Genomic DNA, 19,290 nt, shown 5'->3' with positions numbered 1-19,290 from the left:
AAATAGTCTATTTGGCTATTATATTGCAGTGCACACTGTATGTTTCACAGAACAGTCCTTAAATATTTCACAGTTAATCCATAAAAGCATGTGTTTCAAAATTCCATGTTTTTCATTTACACATCTTCATCGAAGTTTATTCATAACATTTTATGTCAAAACATGGAATCATTGGAATAGTACACAATTTATATCTAGAAAAACAAAGTCGTAAGCCTTTTACTTTTGAGAAATAAGTTCAAAATTGTTAACACAAGCCTAAAAAGACCTCATAACTATGAAATTTATTTTTATTTATTTGCTTCATTAGTACTCCACCTTTCTCACCCCAGCAGGGGAACACAAGGCGACTTACAACTTTGGCAAGATTAAATGCTGCTTAACATAGTTATAAAGCATATCCCATAAACTAAAAGCAGATAAAACCATAAGCTAATAAAATGCATAGAATACAAATTGGTTACAACATATAAATTGTGTTCTATCCTCTGTTACCAAAAATGTTCATATATAAGAATTGTCTGTGGAAACATGACTAGTTCCAGGAAACATGTAGAAATCCCTTTGTTTACAACACCAATTAATGCTATATTGACTATTTATTCTGCATTATATTAAAACTATTCATGTTCAGCTCGATGGAAAGGAAACCACTTTTAGCAGGCAAAATCAAAGGAAGATAAAATGTCAGTGGAATTTTCATAACTGGGGTGAGGGATTATGTTGTTCAGTTTACTTACAAGGTTGCTGGGAGGGGATATTTCAGCATCCCATCTGGATAATATTTTCTCTGTGAACCTCAGCTTTCCTCATCTCATTTAAATCCCCAGGTTAAATATCTCAAGAAAGCTTACCCATGGAGTTCGTTCACACAACACATATATAGCACTATTATTCCACTTTAGCTGCCATGACAACTTTCCATGAAATCCTGAGATTGGCAGTTTAGGTAGAAACATTTAGAAAATTCAGCTGTTTTAGAGAAAAGTACAAATCTCAGGCAGGAGGTGGTTAAAAAGGAATTATAGTGCTATATTTCTTAAGTGTGAAAAGCTTCCAGGAAGTCTGAATAGTAGGAAATCCTACATAACACAACTGTTTTGTGGAGCCAAGCCACCACTTTTTAAAAAAATGGAAAAAAGATTTATTTTCTCTTCTGGAAACCTTCATGAGTGGCCATTCACCTTTTTAACAGGCCATTGCCATCCACACCATTTAATGCACACACACAATGGACTTTCAGACACCTCTGGTATTGCTTTGCTTCTGCTTGGTAGTATTGTTTGTTTTTTGCATTTTTAGTATTCCGTGAGGCCTCAGGAGAATTTCAGGGACAGAAATGTGCCTAGACTTGTTGAAGTTGCCTATTGAAGTCAAATAATGATGGACTGAAGCATAACAGAAAATAAAACTCATATAACAACCTTGGTCACTTTATTATTATAAGGAACATCCCAAAACATCAGTTAAAAAAAAACCCCTTTTCTATCTTGACAATGTGGTAAGAAAACAATCCATCTTTGTAAAAGTAAAAAAGTTTCCAAAAAATAGGATGACAGATTTCAACACGAACTAATTCTTATTATCCTACCTATACCTTATGTTTTCCTTTAGTTAACCAAGAAATACATTATTCTTACCTTTCTCACATTCCAGCCAAATTGCAATACAGCTATTCTGCTTGAACTGAATAATGGTACTAGTATCAATGAAAAAAATTATTTACTTTATATCTGTCTGGGTTCTTTTTTTTTTTGTTCTTTCTTCACATTCTTCCTGTATCTGTAATCATGTCATGCACTCCTGTTGCTCCTCTTCCCATTGATCTTCCAGGATACTAACCTGAGCAAGAGCAAGCTGAATGGTCCCTTTGGCTTCTTTCTGCTTTAGTTACATATGTCAAACCACACACCTCTAAACCTGCCTCTTCTTTGTTAGAAAGAAGCCAGAGAATTCTGTTGTTATAAATTTTTCTATTTTTTCTAGATTGGTGAAGGAGTAGATGGGATTGAAAGTTACAGGGTTTTCCAGATTATTTTCATTGCTCTATTCCAGGGCTAGGATTCAGGGTTGCATATGGTTCCTGAATACCCATACCTCCTCCAAGTGCCCAAATCCTTCAATTACCATATATATAGTGTAAGCATTTGGACAATTTGGCACTAAAACAAAACAAAAAGCCTGCCAAATGTGTGGAAAGCACACACAAACAATCCCCACTCTCATAAACACCCCAGAATGCTTCACTGGAGCTAAATGTTTTCATTTTCTTCTGCTGTTGTGTTTTCCTATTGCCATTTTGAGAGGGACTGCAAAGAGAAATGGAAGAATTTGGATGATCTGCATGAAGGGCTTGATCCATAGGGAGCTGGGGAGAAGTTGCTGTCTGGCAGTCACACTGATGTTTATACCTCTGTGGACACTATCTTAGGGCCCCTTCTAGACAGCCCTATATCCAAGGATCTTATCCCAGATTATCTGCTTTGAACTGGGTTATATAAGTCTACACTGTCAGATAATATGGGATATGCAAATAATCTGGGATCAGATCCTGAGATATAGGGAAGTGTAGAAGGGGCCTTAGATGCTGAAATATATAACATCCAGTCTTTTTAAAAAGTAATATTGCTCTTGTAACTTCTTCTCACTTTTTGTATTCTAATGGAGAGGCGAAGTCCCACTTCCTCTCACTTTCAAACCTGTTGCTGCCATTAGGAGATGAAGGAAGGAGGTCTCCCTTCCACATGGCTTGCGACTATGGTAGCATGACTACCTCATGTTGTAAAAGGAAAGACCAACTTTATTATCTGAGGCCACTTCTACGCTGTCATACAAAATCCAGATTATCTGCTTTGAGCTGGATTCTCTGGCAGTGTAGGCTCATATAATCCAGATCAAAATAGATAATGTGGATCCACATTATCTGCTTTGAACTGATTTATCTGAGTCTACACTGCCATATAATCCAGTTTAAAATAATCTGGATTTTATATGACAGTGTAGATGGGGCCTCGTATAATCCAGTTCAAAGCAGATAATCTAGGATAAGATCCAAGAATATAGGGCAGTGTAGATCCAGCCTAAAATGCCTAGCCCAGTCATCTACATGAGAAAATTTAGATTTTCTTCAACAACAATAAACAAGGAAGGAAAAAATGGAGGAAAGGAAGACATTATGGGTAGTTAAGCATGGTGGTTAAATGATACCTGAATAGTTAACTCTCTCCCATCTCTATTTATCTTCACATGGTGTAGTTCCCGGTTAGCAAAATTTCCAGAATCAATTGTGAAAATAAGGGATCGGTCCTTAATCAATCTGTATCGGACTTGCAAGCTTCCTTAAAAAGAAGAAGAAGGAAAGAAAACATTCTGATCTTTAAAATGATCTGTAGCTAGAAAAATATTATATACAGAGAAGATCAAAGGGTTGTTTTTTTTTACTTCAATGGAAACTTGTCCATTGCAAGCACCTTCTTATATATAACAGAATCATAAGATTGGAAGGTGCCAAACAAAATCATTTTCCCCACAGTCCTTAGAAATTGATCTATGAATCTCCCCAATAACTTGCTGTAAAGAAAGAACAAGAAAGCTGATTCACAGACAAAAGAGTGCAGGCCTAAAAACTTTTATAATACATTGTTTCCAAGTTAGGCTATTCAATCAAACAAGCAAGCCACATCACAAGTTTCAGGTGGAGGCTAAAGATCTCTGTAACATTGGCTACTTCACGAAGAGGTATAAAGCAAACTGGTTTGTGGATCCAAATACTAGGGCTGTGCGGTTTTGTTCGTTAATTTCGTAATTCGTTAATAATTCGTATTTAAAGTGGTTTACGATCCGATATTGAACCATTCAGGAGCATTTTCAGAATTTTTAAAATTTATTTCGTAATTGTTTCGTAATGGTTTCGTAATTGTTTCGAAATTGTTTCGTTATTATTTCGTTATTATTTCCGTATGTCTGGTGCAAGTTTTATAGTTGTTGTTTTATCAGTGATAAAAAAAAAATTATCACACCAACAGTCAACAACAGAGGGAGAGGGAAGCTTCAGAAGTTCCCCCTGTCCCATTTGGAGGGTTTTTTAGCGTATTGCGCAATCGCGTCCGCCATTAACGAATCGATTCGTTATTGTTTCGAAATTGTTTCGTAATTTCCGAAATTTTGTAAATATCGAACTTTTTTAAAGAAAAATTTCGGAATTCTTTTAAATAACGAAACGCAAAAACCCCCTAAAAACGAATTGAGTTTAGAAACAAATTTTTCCGTGGTTGCACAGCCTTACCAAATACAGTTGTCCCCTAACATTCTGTTTCATGGATGTAATCATCTATGCTTATTTATTTTTTTTTTTTAAAAAAAGCAAACCTTAATTTTTGCCATTTTACATAAGGTACACAATTTTACTATGCCATAATATATGACGGGACTTAAGTATTTACAGATATTGCAATCCATTGGGAACCTTGGAAGCAAATCGTAGAAGGTATCAATAGCCACTGTTCAGTTATAGTTCAATACTGTGGAATCTCCTATCAGCAAAATATTCATACATCATGTCTTCACAAGTCATTATTTTACTGCAGAGACATTAACAAGTAAATCATACTTTCTGAGCTACAGAATGTAAGAAAAGTAAATATACATGATTGCCACAGCTATTTGCAAACACTGAAATAAATCTTTTTTTTTTTGGTTTCACCTTGTTTAATAGGAAAATTAAACAAAGACACTTGATGAAGGCAATAGAGATGTATGACTAGAAAAGAATGAAGAAGATATGTATGTGCTACTTTTTGACATACAGCTTTTAGTTAGCTGTTTATTTTACATGAAGAAATAAATGCTGTATTGACTTCATATTAACACTGAAATACAGTATAGTAGAGTCTCGCTTATTCAACCTTTGCTCATCCAGTGTTCTGTATTATCCAACATACTCTGCCTCCTGCCCGGAATAATGTCCAGGGTGGAAGAAAGAAAGAATCCTTATCTGTTTTGATGCCAAAATCGTAAATACTGTAATAATTACATAACATTACTGTGTATTGAACTGCTTTTTCTGTCAATTTGTTGTAAAACATGATGTTTTGGTGCATAATTTGTAGAATCATAATATAATTTGACATTTAATAGGTCTTTCCTTAATCCCTTCTTATTATCCAACATTTTTGCTTATCCAACATTCTGCCGGCCACTTTATGTTGGATAAGTGAGACTCTATAGTAATTAAAAGCAAATCTAACTTAATGTAGCACAGTTTGAATGCAGTATAAAAACAGCTTTGTGAATGCAGTATTAGTTCTTTGATTATTTTGCTGGTTGGTTGAAAGTTGTGGTTGCTTGAGTCCTGGTTAACTGGGAGTGTATTGTTATAGCTTTGCTTTATGGTCAGAAATTATTACGAGAAACATGCACAGGTTTGCAGCATCAATCTATAACTGAAATCAAATGACGCCTTCATTGCTGGAAACTCTGCAGTTTCAAAGCCATAATAAACTAAGCAGAGCTTTAAAAGGTTATTTTTATGAACTACAATTATAAAAAAACACTGCAGCTAGCATGGGGAGTGGTCATGCTCTCCAACTCTGAGAAGAATTTACACTTGTATTTGTTATACAAAGTTAGGATTTCATTTAAACCATCATGATCAATATGACCCATGTGGCTATTTTAGAGCAATATACAATGCACTTGTGTGGGGAAACATGGAAAGTCTAAATGGTTTTATTTAAATATGTGTCCAGAAGAGGAATGCATTTAAAAGGACTCTTTTGTGTATTTCTAAATTAGAATTTTCTGGTTGATTGGAGTTCTATGCCACATTATGCTTTCAATAAGAGTATGGGTACAATCTATTTTATTTTAATTTCTGCTTCATTTCTGTCTCATAATTGTAATTAAAGCAATCACCAAATTATGGTTCTGGGAGTTGTACTGTAGTCATGGTTTGCTTTGTCATCTTGTTTTTTGGTGTTATATATCTGAGTACACATGCAAACGCAGAATATTAGTTAAGCTATGTCTTGCTGCCAAGTTATTATCCAAGCAATTTCAGAAAATGACTACCAGCTTATTTTGCATCCCTTCTAATTAAATATGAAACCAGGAAGTATATTCTGGGTTCTTCAAGCCAGGGCTGGTCAACTGGCAGATTCTTTTTATTTGGCTGCTAAGGAATCTCTAGCCAATTTCAACAAAAATCATGTCACTATTTTCCTTTGATACAGAAGGAAGAAAATGTTTTTTAGCTCCTGAAAAATATGGATACAATCCTTTCCTTGATGAAATGGAACATTTGACAGTTTTTTTTTAATACCCCATCTTTTTTTTGGGAAAAGGTTGTATTCAAGCTCAAACCATAGTTGTTACAAGAAGATATGAGGCACTCTGATCTTACATTTTTATTTTAGCTTATGCTATTTCTTTTGTGTGATCTAGGAAAGCCAAATATAAATTACTTATTCTTTACATCACTATTAAATAGAGATCAGGACATTACTTTTGAACTAATTAGTTACAGAGATAGTGCCAAAGATGATGATGATGATGATGATGATGAATATGATGAATATGATGATGATGAATTGAGATTGGAGAGAATTGTGTGTAAACTAGGAGTTAATATATCACATGATGGCAATCATGTGACTGTTTAAAGACAGACAGAATAAAAGCAATTAGCAGAATATCAGATCAACTGAAAAAATGTTTTTTGTGGAAAACAAGTATGAAACCATAAATTTCAGAGTATCTGGACAACCACTACATGCAATATTATTCAACATAGAAAAACCTTCATAGAACAAGTCAATATGGATTCAAACATTTACAAACTGGCATCTCTTGCTTGAGTCTTACTTTTTCCTCTCTGAAATACTACCCACTCCTTCACATACTTTATCTCAAAGTGCTTCTGAGCCCCATTACCTACAAATGATATTAACCATGTGACTTATCTCCATAAATGTCTAAATGGGAAATTCTATACATATCTACACTGTAGTAAGAGTTATTTAAATCAATGAAACTTACTTTTAAGTAAGTACGTAAAGCAGCTTGAGCCTTTTTTGGGTTAGTGGGATACTTGATTGCACATTTTATTTTCAATCTGGCCAAAAGTTAAAGTGATAAATGTTTTAAGTGGCTATAAAATGTGCATGGAAACAAAATTAGGTAGGAAACAATGTCCTAAATGAGTTAAGGCAAGTACTGACATGACTCCCAAAGTGTGGAAGCATTTGTAGATATATTGGTCTCTATGATGCCAAAGAAATATAAGAGACTTGGGAGAATTTTCATGAAAATAAACATGGGATAATTTGCATGTTGCTTCCTAGCAGTATGGGAAGGAGTAAAATTGCTCGAGGTTTTCCAATAACCATCATTAGCATGGTATAATTATCTCAAGTTACTGAACCATATTTTAGGAGAGTTCAAATGTTAGCATTGCAAGGTATCAAAATAATTGATGGTGGTTGTCATGACAATGGTGGTGAGAAAGGATAACACCAATACCTGGTAATTTTAGTTGACACCAACTGAATTCAAGGAAGTTGGGCTATATCTGCACACCTTATGGTATGCTTACTGGATGTGTTAGCCTGGTGTCAGCATTTAACATGCCTGAAAGCATCCATTTTGCACATTGTTGCTTTTTCAGGAGGTTACGAACTAAATGGCCAATTACACTTGTTATTTGACTTGGTCAAGAAACAGCCAAATACATGCTTATAACAGTTCTGAATGCAAATTGTCAGCCTTATCATGTCTACCACAGCTGTTCCATTAAACTGGAAAAATTTATTTATTGTGTCAGAAGTAAATTAAGGGTACAGTTAAAATGCATTTAAAAACACAAAAGTAAAAAAAAAAAACCTTGGCATTATGCTACATGTCCTTTGACCAGAAACTGGCCACTTGGAGTGCCTCTGGTGTTGTTATAGAAGGTCCTTCATTATGCATGTGGCAGGGCTCAGACTGCATTGTAGTATGTGTTCTGTGGTTTGCTTTTCTCCGCACTCACATGTCATGGACTCCAATTGTAGCCCCATTTCTTAAGGTTTTTTCCTCTTGTGGTGCCAGAGTGCAACCTGTTCAGTTAAAATGTATACTTCATTTCTGGAGAAGAATTGGTCATACTGAATTCTGAAACATTACTAACCAATTCTTTACTCAAAGAAAATTTATATTGACCTATTGTCATTCAGAAATACTGTGTCCAGTTCAGGGTATTACAATTCAAGAAAGATATTGACAAGTTGGAACATGTACAAAAGAGGGCAACCAAAATGATCAAAAGTCTGGAAACCGTGCCCTATGAGGAGTGTCTTAAAGAGCAGGGTCTGTTTAACCTGCAGAAGGAAGGTTGAGAGGAGACATGGTAGCTATATATAAATATGTGAAAGGCTATCATAAGAAATAAGGAGCAGGCTTGTTTTCTGCTGCTCTGAAAACTAGGATTCGGAGCTATGGGTTGAAGTTACAGGAAGGAAGATTCCACCTGAAAATTAGGAAGCACTTCTTGAATGTAAGAGCTGTTCAGCAGTGGAATTCTCTGCCTTGGAGTATGGTGGAAACTCTTACATTGGAGGTTTTTAAACAGAGGCTGGGTGGCCATCTGCCAGGCTTTTGCTCATCCTCGTGAGAAAGAATGCTTCAGCAGGCTGAGTTTCCTGCTCTGGAGATTTCTAAACAGAGATCGGATGGTGATCTGTCAGAAGAGCTTTGATTGTATATCCCTGTATGGCAGGGGGATGGACAGGATGGTCCCAGCAGTGTCTTCCAACTCTATGATTCTATGTTGTGATCAACAGCATACCTCCAGAGTTCTCCATCAAATACACTGAACCTTTTCAAACAAATAAAATGTTTCCTTTCCTAGCATTGGTGGAGATTTAAAAGACTAGGCAAAACTGGATTTTCTAAGATAACTTCCATGTTCTCAAAATTTAAAGTGCTAAGTTAAATTGGAAAACACCTTCAGAAAGAAAAAAACCCACCTGTGTTATCTTTCAAAAGCACTCCCTTCTAATGCAGTTTTGTGGTGCTCCATGGGGTGAACTTAAAAAGCTGTTTAATAAAATCACAACATTGGCAAACTTTTGTCTAGCATTGGGGGGAATTTTGTTCTGCTCACATTTTAATGCACATCTTCAAAACAATCATGTAAGAATTTTATTTCGAAAATTGTCTATGAAAATATATATAAGGAACAAAAATGCTTTAAACAAATAGATAAGAACTATTATAACTTGCATCTAATTTTGTTTTTTAAAGCTACTTTTCTGGAAGAGTTAAACTGATAGGACAAAATTTCAAAGTATATATAATTTAGGATTGCAATTATTAGAAAGTGAGACCTAAAATGAGAAAGCTCTCCAATCTCTCAATGGTCTATTGTATTTAACAATGTAATGGGAGAGTAAACCCAAGAATCCAACCCCTAAATCACACAATGTCTCATGGGAGTAAAACCCTGAGGGCAGCAAGAAGGATGACCTCCTTCCCCACCCCCAAGATTTATGACTTACAGGGGCAGATGCAGTTATACTGAATACTTCTTGTGGCCTCTTAAAAGTCTATGACTCTATGGACTTTATTGTACAAACCTACTACTCCACTGTGGTCACATTATTCATAGTGGATACATATCAAGTTTATGTACCTTCAATATGGCACCTCTCTTGAAGTGTGCTCTTGAACAGATTCAACAATTTGTGGCCCCAATATCAGACGTCTGCATACCCCCATAACTCTGCTTTTTCACACTACTGCTTCTACATATTTTAAACATTTTAGAGGAATTTCAAAATGTTAGATTTGACAAACAAAAAAGGCAAATATATCTATAAAATATAAAAGATGAAAAACAGCTTTGGAATAGTGAGAGAGGGGGCGAAAGAGAGTCTCATTCCCTGATGTTACTTTATTGCAACATGCTGGACTTATTGTATCAAGGTAGGTGACAGGAACATTGCAAGGTGGATTACAACAAATAACTTTTAAGAAATGGTGTTCATGGTAATTACATAGAGGAAAACTTTTTGGATAGTAGGGCTGGGCGGTTTCGTTTTGTTAATTCGTAATTCGTTACTAATTCGTTAATTTTTTCAATTACAAAACGATAACGAACCATTCTGGAGCAATTTTTTAAAAAAACGAATTTTTAAATACGTTTTGTAAATGCTTTGTATTTTGTTATTGTATTCGTTTCGTTATTGTTTTGAGGTCGTTTCGTTATTATTTCCGCATGTCTGGGCCAGTTTTATGGTTTAATTAGTGAAAAAAAATTATAATATCACACCAACAGTCAACAACAGAGGGAGAGGGAAGCTTCAGAAGTTTTTGGAGGTTTTTTAGCGTATTTCGCGGTCGCGTCCGCCATTAACGAATCGATTCGTTATTGTTTCGGAAATCGATTCGTTAATGTTTTGTAATTTTTTTACCATTTACGAAATTTCGTAAATATCGAACTTTTTAAAAGGAAAATTTTGTAATTATTTTAAATAACGAAACGCAAAAACCCCCAAAAAACGAATCGATTTTAGAAACAAATTTTTCCGTTGTTACCCAGGCCTATTGGATAGAGGATGAGAGATGCAGACAAAATATCAGAGTGGGGAGAGTACAGCTTTCCGAATGTTGCTGCTTTGCAATTTGCATTAGCCCTTAGTCAACTATTAGAACATGTGGAGTGGGAATGTAAATCTGAAGGATCACAGATGTACAATCATCCAAAAAAGAGAGACTAATCCAGGTGGTCTACAGTGGAACAGCTGTGCTGATTTATTTTCCCCTAAAGAACTGTTCTGAAGAAACATGTGACACTGGACCCATGGAGACATAGGTGGGAAATGTGTCTTCTTAGAGGGCCAAAACAGATACTGGGAGAATGAAATCCTTGCCATATGATATTAACACCACAACAGCCAAAGCTTTTAGTAGCTTATTAAAAGAGTGGCCACACTTCTTTAGCACATCATCAAACATGTGTGAGTGATTGCTAAAGAGGAGAAAATAATGACTGAAGGTGTTGATTAAAGAAGGAAAGATAACATTAGGATGGTAATTAATAAAACTGTGTACTCCATATGCGCTACAAAAATTAGCATGGAGTGCCTCATGTACTGATTTATTAAGGATAGGAGTACCAAGAGCAAGAACGTTGGTGCATTAACTCTAGATTATGTCCTTTTGGTCACAGGCAGTTATTATCACTGCCATTCTGTGTAAATTATGTTCCTGGATGACCGCTGAGTTCTGCTGCAGCAGGAAAGCTCTTCTATCATAATTTGCCACTTCATCACATTGATTAAATTCCACTGAGTCCCTCATTTCAGAAGTGGTAACCCACTGTGTTCATCACATTAGGTTGGGTTTAAGTGTAGTGTAGAGCATTCTTTCTGTGTCTAAAGCATTGGGAACAGATATCTTTTCATGTGTTTCAGGAGCTGGTTGGGAAGTGGATTTTTGGGGAAAGATCCAGATGTAGAAGGGTAAAATGACAATTTCTGTAATGTGATGGCATTCATTGTTCTCAGGTTTAAAATTATATGTTTACCCAATTTGTGGAAATGATACTCTGAGGAAAAAAGGGGGAGGGGTAGCCTCCAGTTGCTACTTTAATGCCCCTCCCCATCCAACCCCATTCTGCCTTCTAGACCATGGATGTACCATGGATGATGGGATTTGCAGTACTTTCACCTGCTTTGGATCCAACTTCAACAGATCACTGAGACCCCTATGAATGACCAACCTGGACTCAACTTGGCGCAGAGAAGCCCCCTGACCAACTAAATATACTGGAAAGGTTTGGGGGAGGGAGATATTTTCAGGAATTGTAGTTCACTTGCATCCAGAGCTACTGTGACCACCACCAACTGTACCAGATGTGGCGCAGAGAACTGAAAACTATGACCAACTGAAAATACTGCAGAGGTCTGGGGGGAATCAACCTGGATTTTTGGGAGTTATAGTTTACCCACATTCAGGGCCCTTCCACACAACCCTATATCCCAGAATATCAAGGCAGAAAATCCCATAATATCTGCTTTGAAATGAGTTATCTGGGTCCAGATAATATGGAATTTTCTGTCTCAATATTCTGGGATATAGGGCTGTGTGGAAGGGCCCCCAAAGAGCACTGAATTCTGCCAACATTGGATCTGGACTAAACTTGGACCAGAGACCCAACATGGCCTAGTGTGAATACAGGCAGGGTTTGGGGGTGATTGGCCCATGATTTTGGAAGTTGGAGTTCACCCATATCCTTATGCATTTTCTAATGGGAACATTCATACATCACAAAAAGAAAGACTGGCTTTTTTCTAATAAATAGCATTACAAATTACGAAACTGATATTACCAAACATCCCAAAACAAAACATGCCCTTTTCAAATTACCTGGGCATTGCTGGGTACCCAAGCTAGTATATAATAAAAGTGTCCATTCAAAGAAAGAGTTTCCAAAACAATGAAGTACGGCTGATATCAACTGTTTACCTTTTATCAGCTGAAACTACAGGTGATATCAATTGTTTACCTTTTATGAAATCAAACTATGGGCCCTTCCAGGCCCAACTCAAACTATGGGCCCTGTATACCAGGATCTGATCTCAGTTTTTCTGCTTTAAACTGTATTTTATGAGTCTGCACTGCTAGACAATCTGGGATAAACAGAAAACCTGGGATCGGATCCTGAGCTATAGGTCTTGTGTGGAAGGGCCCTAAGATTGCACCTAGACAGAGACACTCTTGCATCAGTTAATCATACTCTATTGAGCATCTGTTTAGAACACTGAAATGTATTATGCATGAGGTTATGCATGAAAACCTACAATGTTCAGTTTGTGCAAAACAGGGCAGTCAGACAGTTAACTTGCAAAGTTTATATGAACACATGATGCCAGTGCTTTGCATTTTGCACCAGTTACCAGGCCATTTCTGAAATCAGCTCACAATGCTTTAAAAATATATATCCTCAAAGCTATTAACAGTGCAGAGACAACTATCCTGAAGCAACATCTCCTCCCATATTTACTTGACCATAACCTAAGATCATAATTTAAAAAACCCTCCCTCATTAAGTACTCTACTAAATGAATCAGGCAGGTGGCTAAAAGACAAAGCGTTGCTCCTCCATCTGTTGAATCTCCTCAAAGAGGTTTGTCTAGGATCTATATTAATGTTATTTTGGGGGTAGCTGAAGGCTTTTCTTTTTATTTTATGTTCCCAGCCCCAGGATGTGATTGGAAATAATATTATGACATAAATTCAGTTTTTAGTTCCAAATAGAAGGGGCCTGTTGAAACAAAAGGCATTGAATTGTAGTGACTTATCAAGTATTTCTTCCAAGAGTCTACTCTAGATTGAACTAATGAATGGATTTAGGCTAATGTTTTTATGATGGGGAGGCCAAGGTAAGTGGGAAAAAGATTTATGTTTAGGTGAACCTTTTTTAAGTCAAAAAGGTGGGAAAGGGACTAGTTGTATGTATATTCTATTACTGAAATGGAAACTGACCTACAGAGGTGGGAAGCTTTTAAGCTGTGCTACTCAAACTGGTGATCTATGGGCCAGTTCTGGTCCACATGACATCAGCTGCCAGCTCCTGGAGAGTTGCCAGGAAGGACAGAAAGAAAGAATTATAATCAATGGCCACAAATATAACATAAGTCCCCTGCAAATTGTGAAAAGATCCTCTCTAATTTCCCCACATCAGATAGCCTTAGAAATAGTGTTCTAAGGTATCACTGTTAGAATAGGAATGGATGAGGTTGGAAGGGACTGGAAACTGGCCCCGCTTTATAGTGAGAGAATGGACTACATCCATATAATACTGAATTGCTAGAAACTCATGTGATTGTTGTTAGAATATATGACTATTAACAGCTAGAGTGAAGAGAACAAAAGCCCAGAGCAAGTCAGTATTGGTCTGCTAAAGTCTCCAACTAATATGTAGCTGCTAAGATTCTTATCTAGAAAGGATACTTCAAATGTTCTATCTCCATGTCTAGTCTTTTGAATTTATTGGCAGCTGGTGTTTTTCAAGTCAGTGAGGTGACAAATCTGCTCCAGGTTCTAGTATGAAATTGAAAGGAGCTTTTTAAAGTACTGAATTCATTTGGGGGATAGAGTTCAGTGCCATAGATGGCTCTTTAAAGTTTGGACCAACACTTAAAGCACTTTTACCACTCAGCTGGTAAAATACAGCTGCCACTGTATTGTTTTCTTTACCCATACTGTTTACTGATGCTGTATGTGTCTCATTCTTTTAAGAACTCAAATTCAAAGTTTTTTTTTTAAAAAAATGAATGGGTTAGCATTCTTAATTATTGTTCATATTCAGGTTGCCCATAGAATGATAATGTATGAAAACAGGGTTGCTAATCCATGCTTAGTCAGTTTGACTGTAAAAAGAACACAATAAAAGAAGCAGTTAATTAAGATATGTCCTCATTGTGCAGGGTGCTGTGGAAGTAGCACAGTCTTGAAAGGATTTAGTAGTAAAAAAAAGAAAAAAGCAAAAAAGCGGTGGTACTTTATTTCCACAGTGAACGTTGACAAATATGGCCCCAATTATGGAGGGGCAACGTAAAGGTGACATTATGATAAGATGAACCACAATCAAGTCACACAAAATAACTCCTTACATGCATTAAAAATATAGTAACAATGAAGCATACAATCTGGATACTGCAACACTGTAAGAAAGTAGTCTCTTCTCCCTTTCAGCTATTCCTTAACTTTTCACAAAACAGAGCAAGCACCCCAGAGAGGCACTTCGGCATGATTTCAACAAATCTCTTCTAAACGCTGGCCAAAAGCAGGCCTTTAGAGAAACAGTAGTAGCATGAAGACAAACGACCTGCCATATCTAATCTGCTACTGAGGATGCAAATGTAGAAGGGGGAAGGGATCTTGTTCTGCCTGTCCTCTTCTGCCTGCAGCTAATAAAGTGGTAGAGAGCCTTCCCTGCTGAAGATCATTGTTAACTGGGTTTTATTCCAGATGGCAGATGTGGAGAGCACTGGGCTGCCAAGATGCAGCATGCAGATGAGTTATAAATGGCTCAAACGGCCTTCACTTCTCTCAGTAATCCAATCAGAATCTCTTGGCTGCTGACTCTGGGTCTCTTCTGCATCTGCTGGCTCTTATCTAACCTGCAGTGCCCTCAATGATTTGTTAAAAAAAGGTCTCCATGAATCCAGCTAATGAAGAAGGCACCTCTCAAGTCCTTTATTATCTGTACAGCAGATCAAGATATCTGCCAAGCAGGGTCCTTGACTGTGGCTTGGCCTCTTCACATCCAGCTTGCATACTTAGAATTCAGAATGCTAACTACTATGATTAGAGAGACTGCTGAATTGTGAAGCACATGTTCCCTAGCTCTAGGTTCTGCATGTTTTTCACAGCTTCTCATGTCAAATTCTCAGATGTTTTTAACATTAGCAGCAGTCCTTGAACATTGTTAAGCAGTGTGTTGCTGCTGACAGGAATAAGCAGAGTTAATTCATAGCCAGTTCCTGCTCCTTACATGCCAAAAGTCAATGTGCGCAAAATGCTTTTGCTTAGGAATGAGCCAATCTGTCAAGTTCATGGCAGTGAATATCCCTTTTTTCCTATCTCAAAATGTGCCCTCATGAAAAGTATCCATTTCACTATACAAGCAGCAGCCAAGGTTATCTCCACTAGATTTGCATCAAGTACAATGCCCGTGTCAGAAACAGAGACAGTCAATCTGATCTGCAAAGTGCTAGGTAAATTCTTCTCAGTGGGTTATTCAGTGGTCTGCATTTTTCCCTGTTGACCTTATGTGCAAATGGTCCAAGCTGTTTGAAACAGGTCTGCAGGTCAGAGACAATGAAGACACAATGGAGGCAAAGGAAAAATGTTCTTGATGCTTTATTGCTACTGAGTAGATCATCAGACAAAGTTTTATCCTGTTGCTGTCTCTCTTCCATCACCACCATCTTCCTGAAAAATGAGGGGGGCATGTGCAATCCTATTCACTTTTGTCGATTCTACTTGTAAACAAGAACATGTTCTTCTATTCCCTATGGGTTTTCAGCAGTCCGATTACTTTTTCCATTAGAATATTGATTGAATATCTCCTTTACTTTACTAATAGCTACATCTTATTGTGGAAATTACACTTAGGTTGACATAGCCTGAACTGCATCTAAATTAGAGTTTGAGATATGAATGAGAAAATACTGTCTTCCTCCCCTGTTATCATAAAGAGATGATGAATAGAGATCAATTGTGGCTTGGGGGCTACAACTGACAATGTGACAGCAAATCTGCTTTCAGATCAAACTACACTTTAAGAGGTCCCATCCAAGGTGCTGAACATATTTGGGAAATAACGTTCTGCAGCTTGAGTAGCCCATTTTTAAATTTTATTTCTTTATTTCTTTATTTGCAGTATTTATATACTGCCCTTCTCACCTTGCAGGGGACTCAGGGCGGACCACAATGCACACAAACATGGCAAACATTCAATACCATAGACACACAACATATATAGACAGAGACACAGAGGCTGTTTAACTTTCCAGCTTCATGAGGTATCTTTTTGAATTCTGGCTACTGGGGGAGCTGTTGCTTCACCATCCACTTGTGACAATGGAGTACTTCCTCATTCTTTTGCACGCTGCTGGAGAGTTTTTTTTATGGTGTCATAAATTAGTTAAATTAGCCTCCCTGCATAAGCAGTACCTACATTTCCTACTTTACAGATACAACTGCTTTCAAGCTGCAAAGGTCAACAGCAAGCTAGACAAATGGCCAGAAGCTCACTCTGACCTGGGCTGGCTTCAAACTCATGACCTCTCGGTCGGTAGTGGTTTTAATGCAGCTGACTCCCAGCCAGTTGCGCCAGAACCCGGTCCAGATTAAAACACTCAAAAGATTAACTGACATTGGTCATACCAGTTTTTCCTGAGAAAGATGAGATTGTTAGATGCCCTAACAATCAGTCTTTTACAACAGACTATCAGTCTTTTACAACAGAGGGCAACTACAGCCCCCCTTCCTGTTTTGTTTCCAATAACTGTGAACACTCTTGTGCATTTTTGTGCACACATACAATACAATCAAAGAAAAACAGAGAACTATAACATCTGAATCAAAACTGCACCACAATAATCCTTAAATCATTTATATTACATGGGGCTGTGCTATGGGTATGTTATCCATAGAGCTAATAATAAGGCTAGATCACCACTAAGTGTTAACTAGCTCTTCTTTCAGCTGAAAATGCCTTCATGAAACCCTGAACATTTTAAAATGTCAGCAACCTAAAGCTGCTCTGCCTCTAACTGTGTTTTTCCATTTCTCCTTAGGCAAAGAATGAGGACAAAATATATAGATGCCATAGCACACTGCAATCTTCTGCAAATATCTCAGATGAACTAGTAATATCTTTCATTATCACCTTTACCACTGCTATGAATATTACTATTCAGAGTTTCCTTTCTGTTATAGCAGCAAGCATAAACTGACAGCATTAGGGGAAAGTGGAGCATCAAAAGAATACTCTTAATTTAAATAACTTCAGTTTGAGACTTTAAAAAAAATGATGCACAGATAAAATACATAAAGGCACAAGGAAATGACAGACATTTTGGGCAAGAAATGTTGACAATGCAACTTCTACCATGGTAGTTCCACTAAAAGTGACTTTGAAAGAGGTCTCCTTTTTCCGAAAGACAAGCTGAATTGAATATTTGCAGCATAGGCTGAATATGTTGAATTTTTCTGTTCAAATGACCCAATTACTGAGAGAAAGCCTTGCCTGGCTTACGCAAGCTCATAAATAAAATCCGCATGTACAGTGAAATTACTGACATGCAAGTTGTCAGTAGTCTTTCCTCCAAACCATGCCATGCTCTAATTAATTTATTTCATGTGGTTAAGTCATGTGGGTGATTCAGAAATTTCCAGATTTCATTGTGTTAGAATGAGCAAACTCTGAGTGCATATAATCCCTAATTACTATTTTGACTGCCTTTTCTATAGGTTAAGCCCAATCTATGTCATAGTGACTTCTGTTTATTAGTTTTAACTTCCTGAACCTAAGCGTCTTATCTCTCTCTTCTCCATAAAATCATGTGTTTAAGAGTTTTTCCATAAGATGTTGCAGTTTTTCTGATACTATGTAATACTCACTCTTAATTATTTTCTCAAGAAGATGCACCTACATTTGCCTATGCATAAGTATTTGTAAGAAATGCTGCTTTCATGTGTTTTATAAATGGAACTAGGTTTTCTTTTTTTCTTCTAGACCTTGTGTGAGTCAATTAGCATGGAACTGGCAGTTGTTCAGCTTCTGCCTAGCCAATTTGATTACTTTGCTCGAAAGATCCACCATCCCTTACATGTCTCAATACATGGTTGCTTTGGATACAAAAAAAAAGGTGTATTGCAGCTATCACTGTCATTTACCCCCAGTAAATGACAGGTTTTGTCTCCTATTGGGTCTATTTTTTGAGATACTGAACATATGTTATCTACCAATCTCCATTTGCTCACCCATAGAAAATCATTACAACCATGTCTAAGAAAGTAGAGCTGATGTGGTCTATATCCAATGCAATTTTCTGAATCATTGCCCCAAATAACCCCAGGAACAGGCCTAAAAACCAAGACACCCAAAACTTTTTATTGGCCTGTGTTAATACCTTCCAAACTAAAGAATAATCAGGAAAAAGGAAACATCTGTGTTAATATCCTGATGTGGGTGAGAAATGGCAGAGGACAGGAGAATAGGGAAGAGTTGTAGCAACAAGAACTTTGCCTATGACTGTGTTAGCACAATTCAAATATTAGTAACATGAACCATTATTAATTGCAATATTAACTGAAGTGGAATTTTTCATGGACTTAACATGGCTTGAGTCACGTTATGGTGCTGCTGAAGCTGAGCAGTCATATACCGAAGGACACTCTGGAATGGAAATCATATACACACACACAGACACACACACATCCCAATCTGAAATTTAAACAAAAAGAATAGAGAAAAATGAAATTCCCACAGAAATTACTGATGTCTGTAATCTTCCATTTCTGGCTGTAATTCCGTGCATGGTTACCTAACAGTGGTTCCTATTAAATCCAATGGGACTTCCTCCTGAAGAGTTAAACACAGGATTGTATTGTCCATGTTCAGCATGAACAGTGTTGTTTAGCTGGTATGAAACTTGTACTTTGGAGCTCTTTAAGTCTCATTATTTTCTCTCTAATGTTGTTTCACAGAAACTGTGGATGGTTATTTAGGCTGTT

At 36.9% G+C, this 19,290-nt stretch overlaps 1 protein-coding gene across 2 annotated transcripts in view; it reads right to left on the bottom strand.

The window, feature by feature from the left end:
* Window positions 1-19,290, bottom strand: part of CNTNAP5 (contactin associated protein family member 5) — a 488,740-nt gene that overhangs the window by 52,219 nt on the left and 417,231 nt on the right. For both annotated transcript variants that reach the window (XM_060774167.2, XM_060774159.2), the window contains exon 20: window positions 3,208-3,338. In XM_060774167.2, coding sequence (XP_060630150.2) covers window positions 3,208-3,338 — 131 coding nt within the window. The remainder of the gene's footprint in view (window positions 1-3,207; window positions 3,339-19,290) is intronic.

The sequence above is a fragment of the Anolis sagrei genome, chromosome 1 (genome assembly GCF_037176765.1).
Source record: "Anolis sagrei isolate rAnoSag1 chromosome 1, rAnoSag1.mat, whole genome shotgun sequence".
In the NCBI taxonomy this organism is placed as follows: Eukaryota; Metazoa; Chordata; class Lepidosauria; order Squamata; family Dactyloidae; genus Anolis; species Anolis sagrei.
Note: the sequence above shows the minus strand (reverse complement) of the source record. Positions and strands in the feature narration are given on the sequence as shown.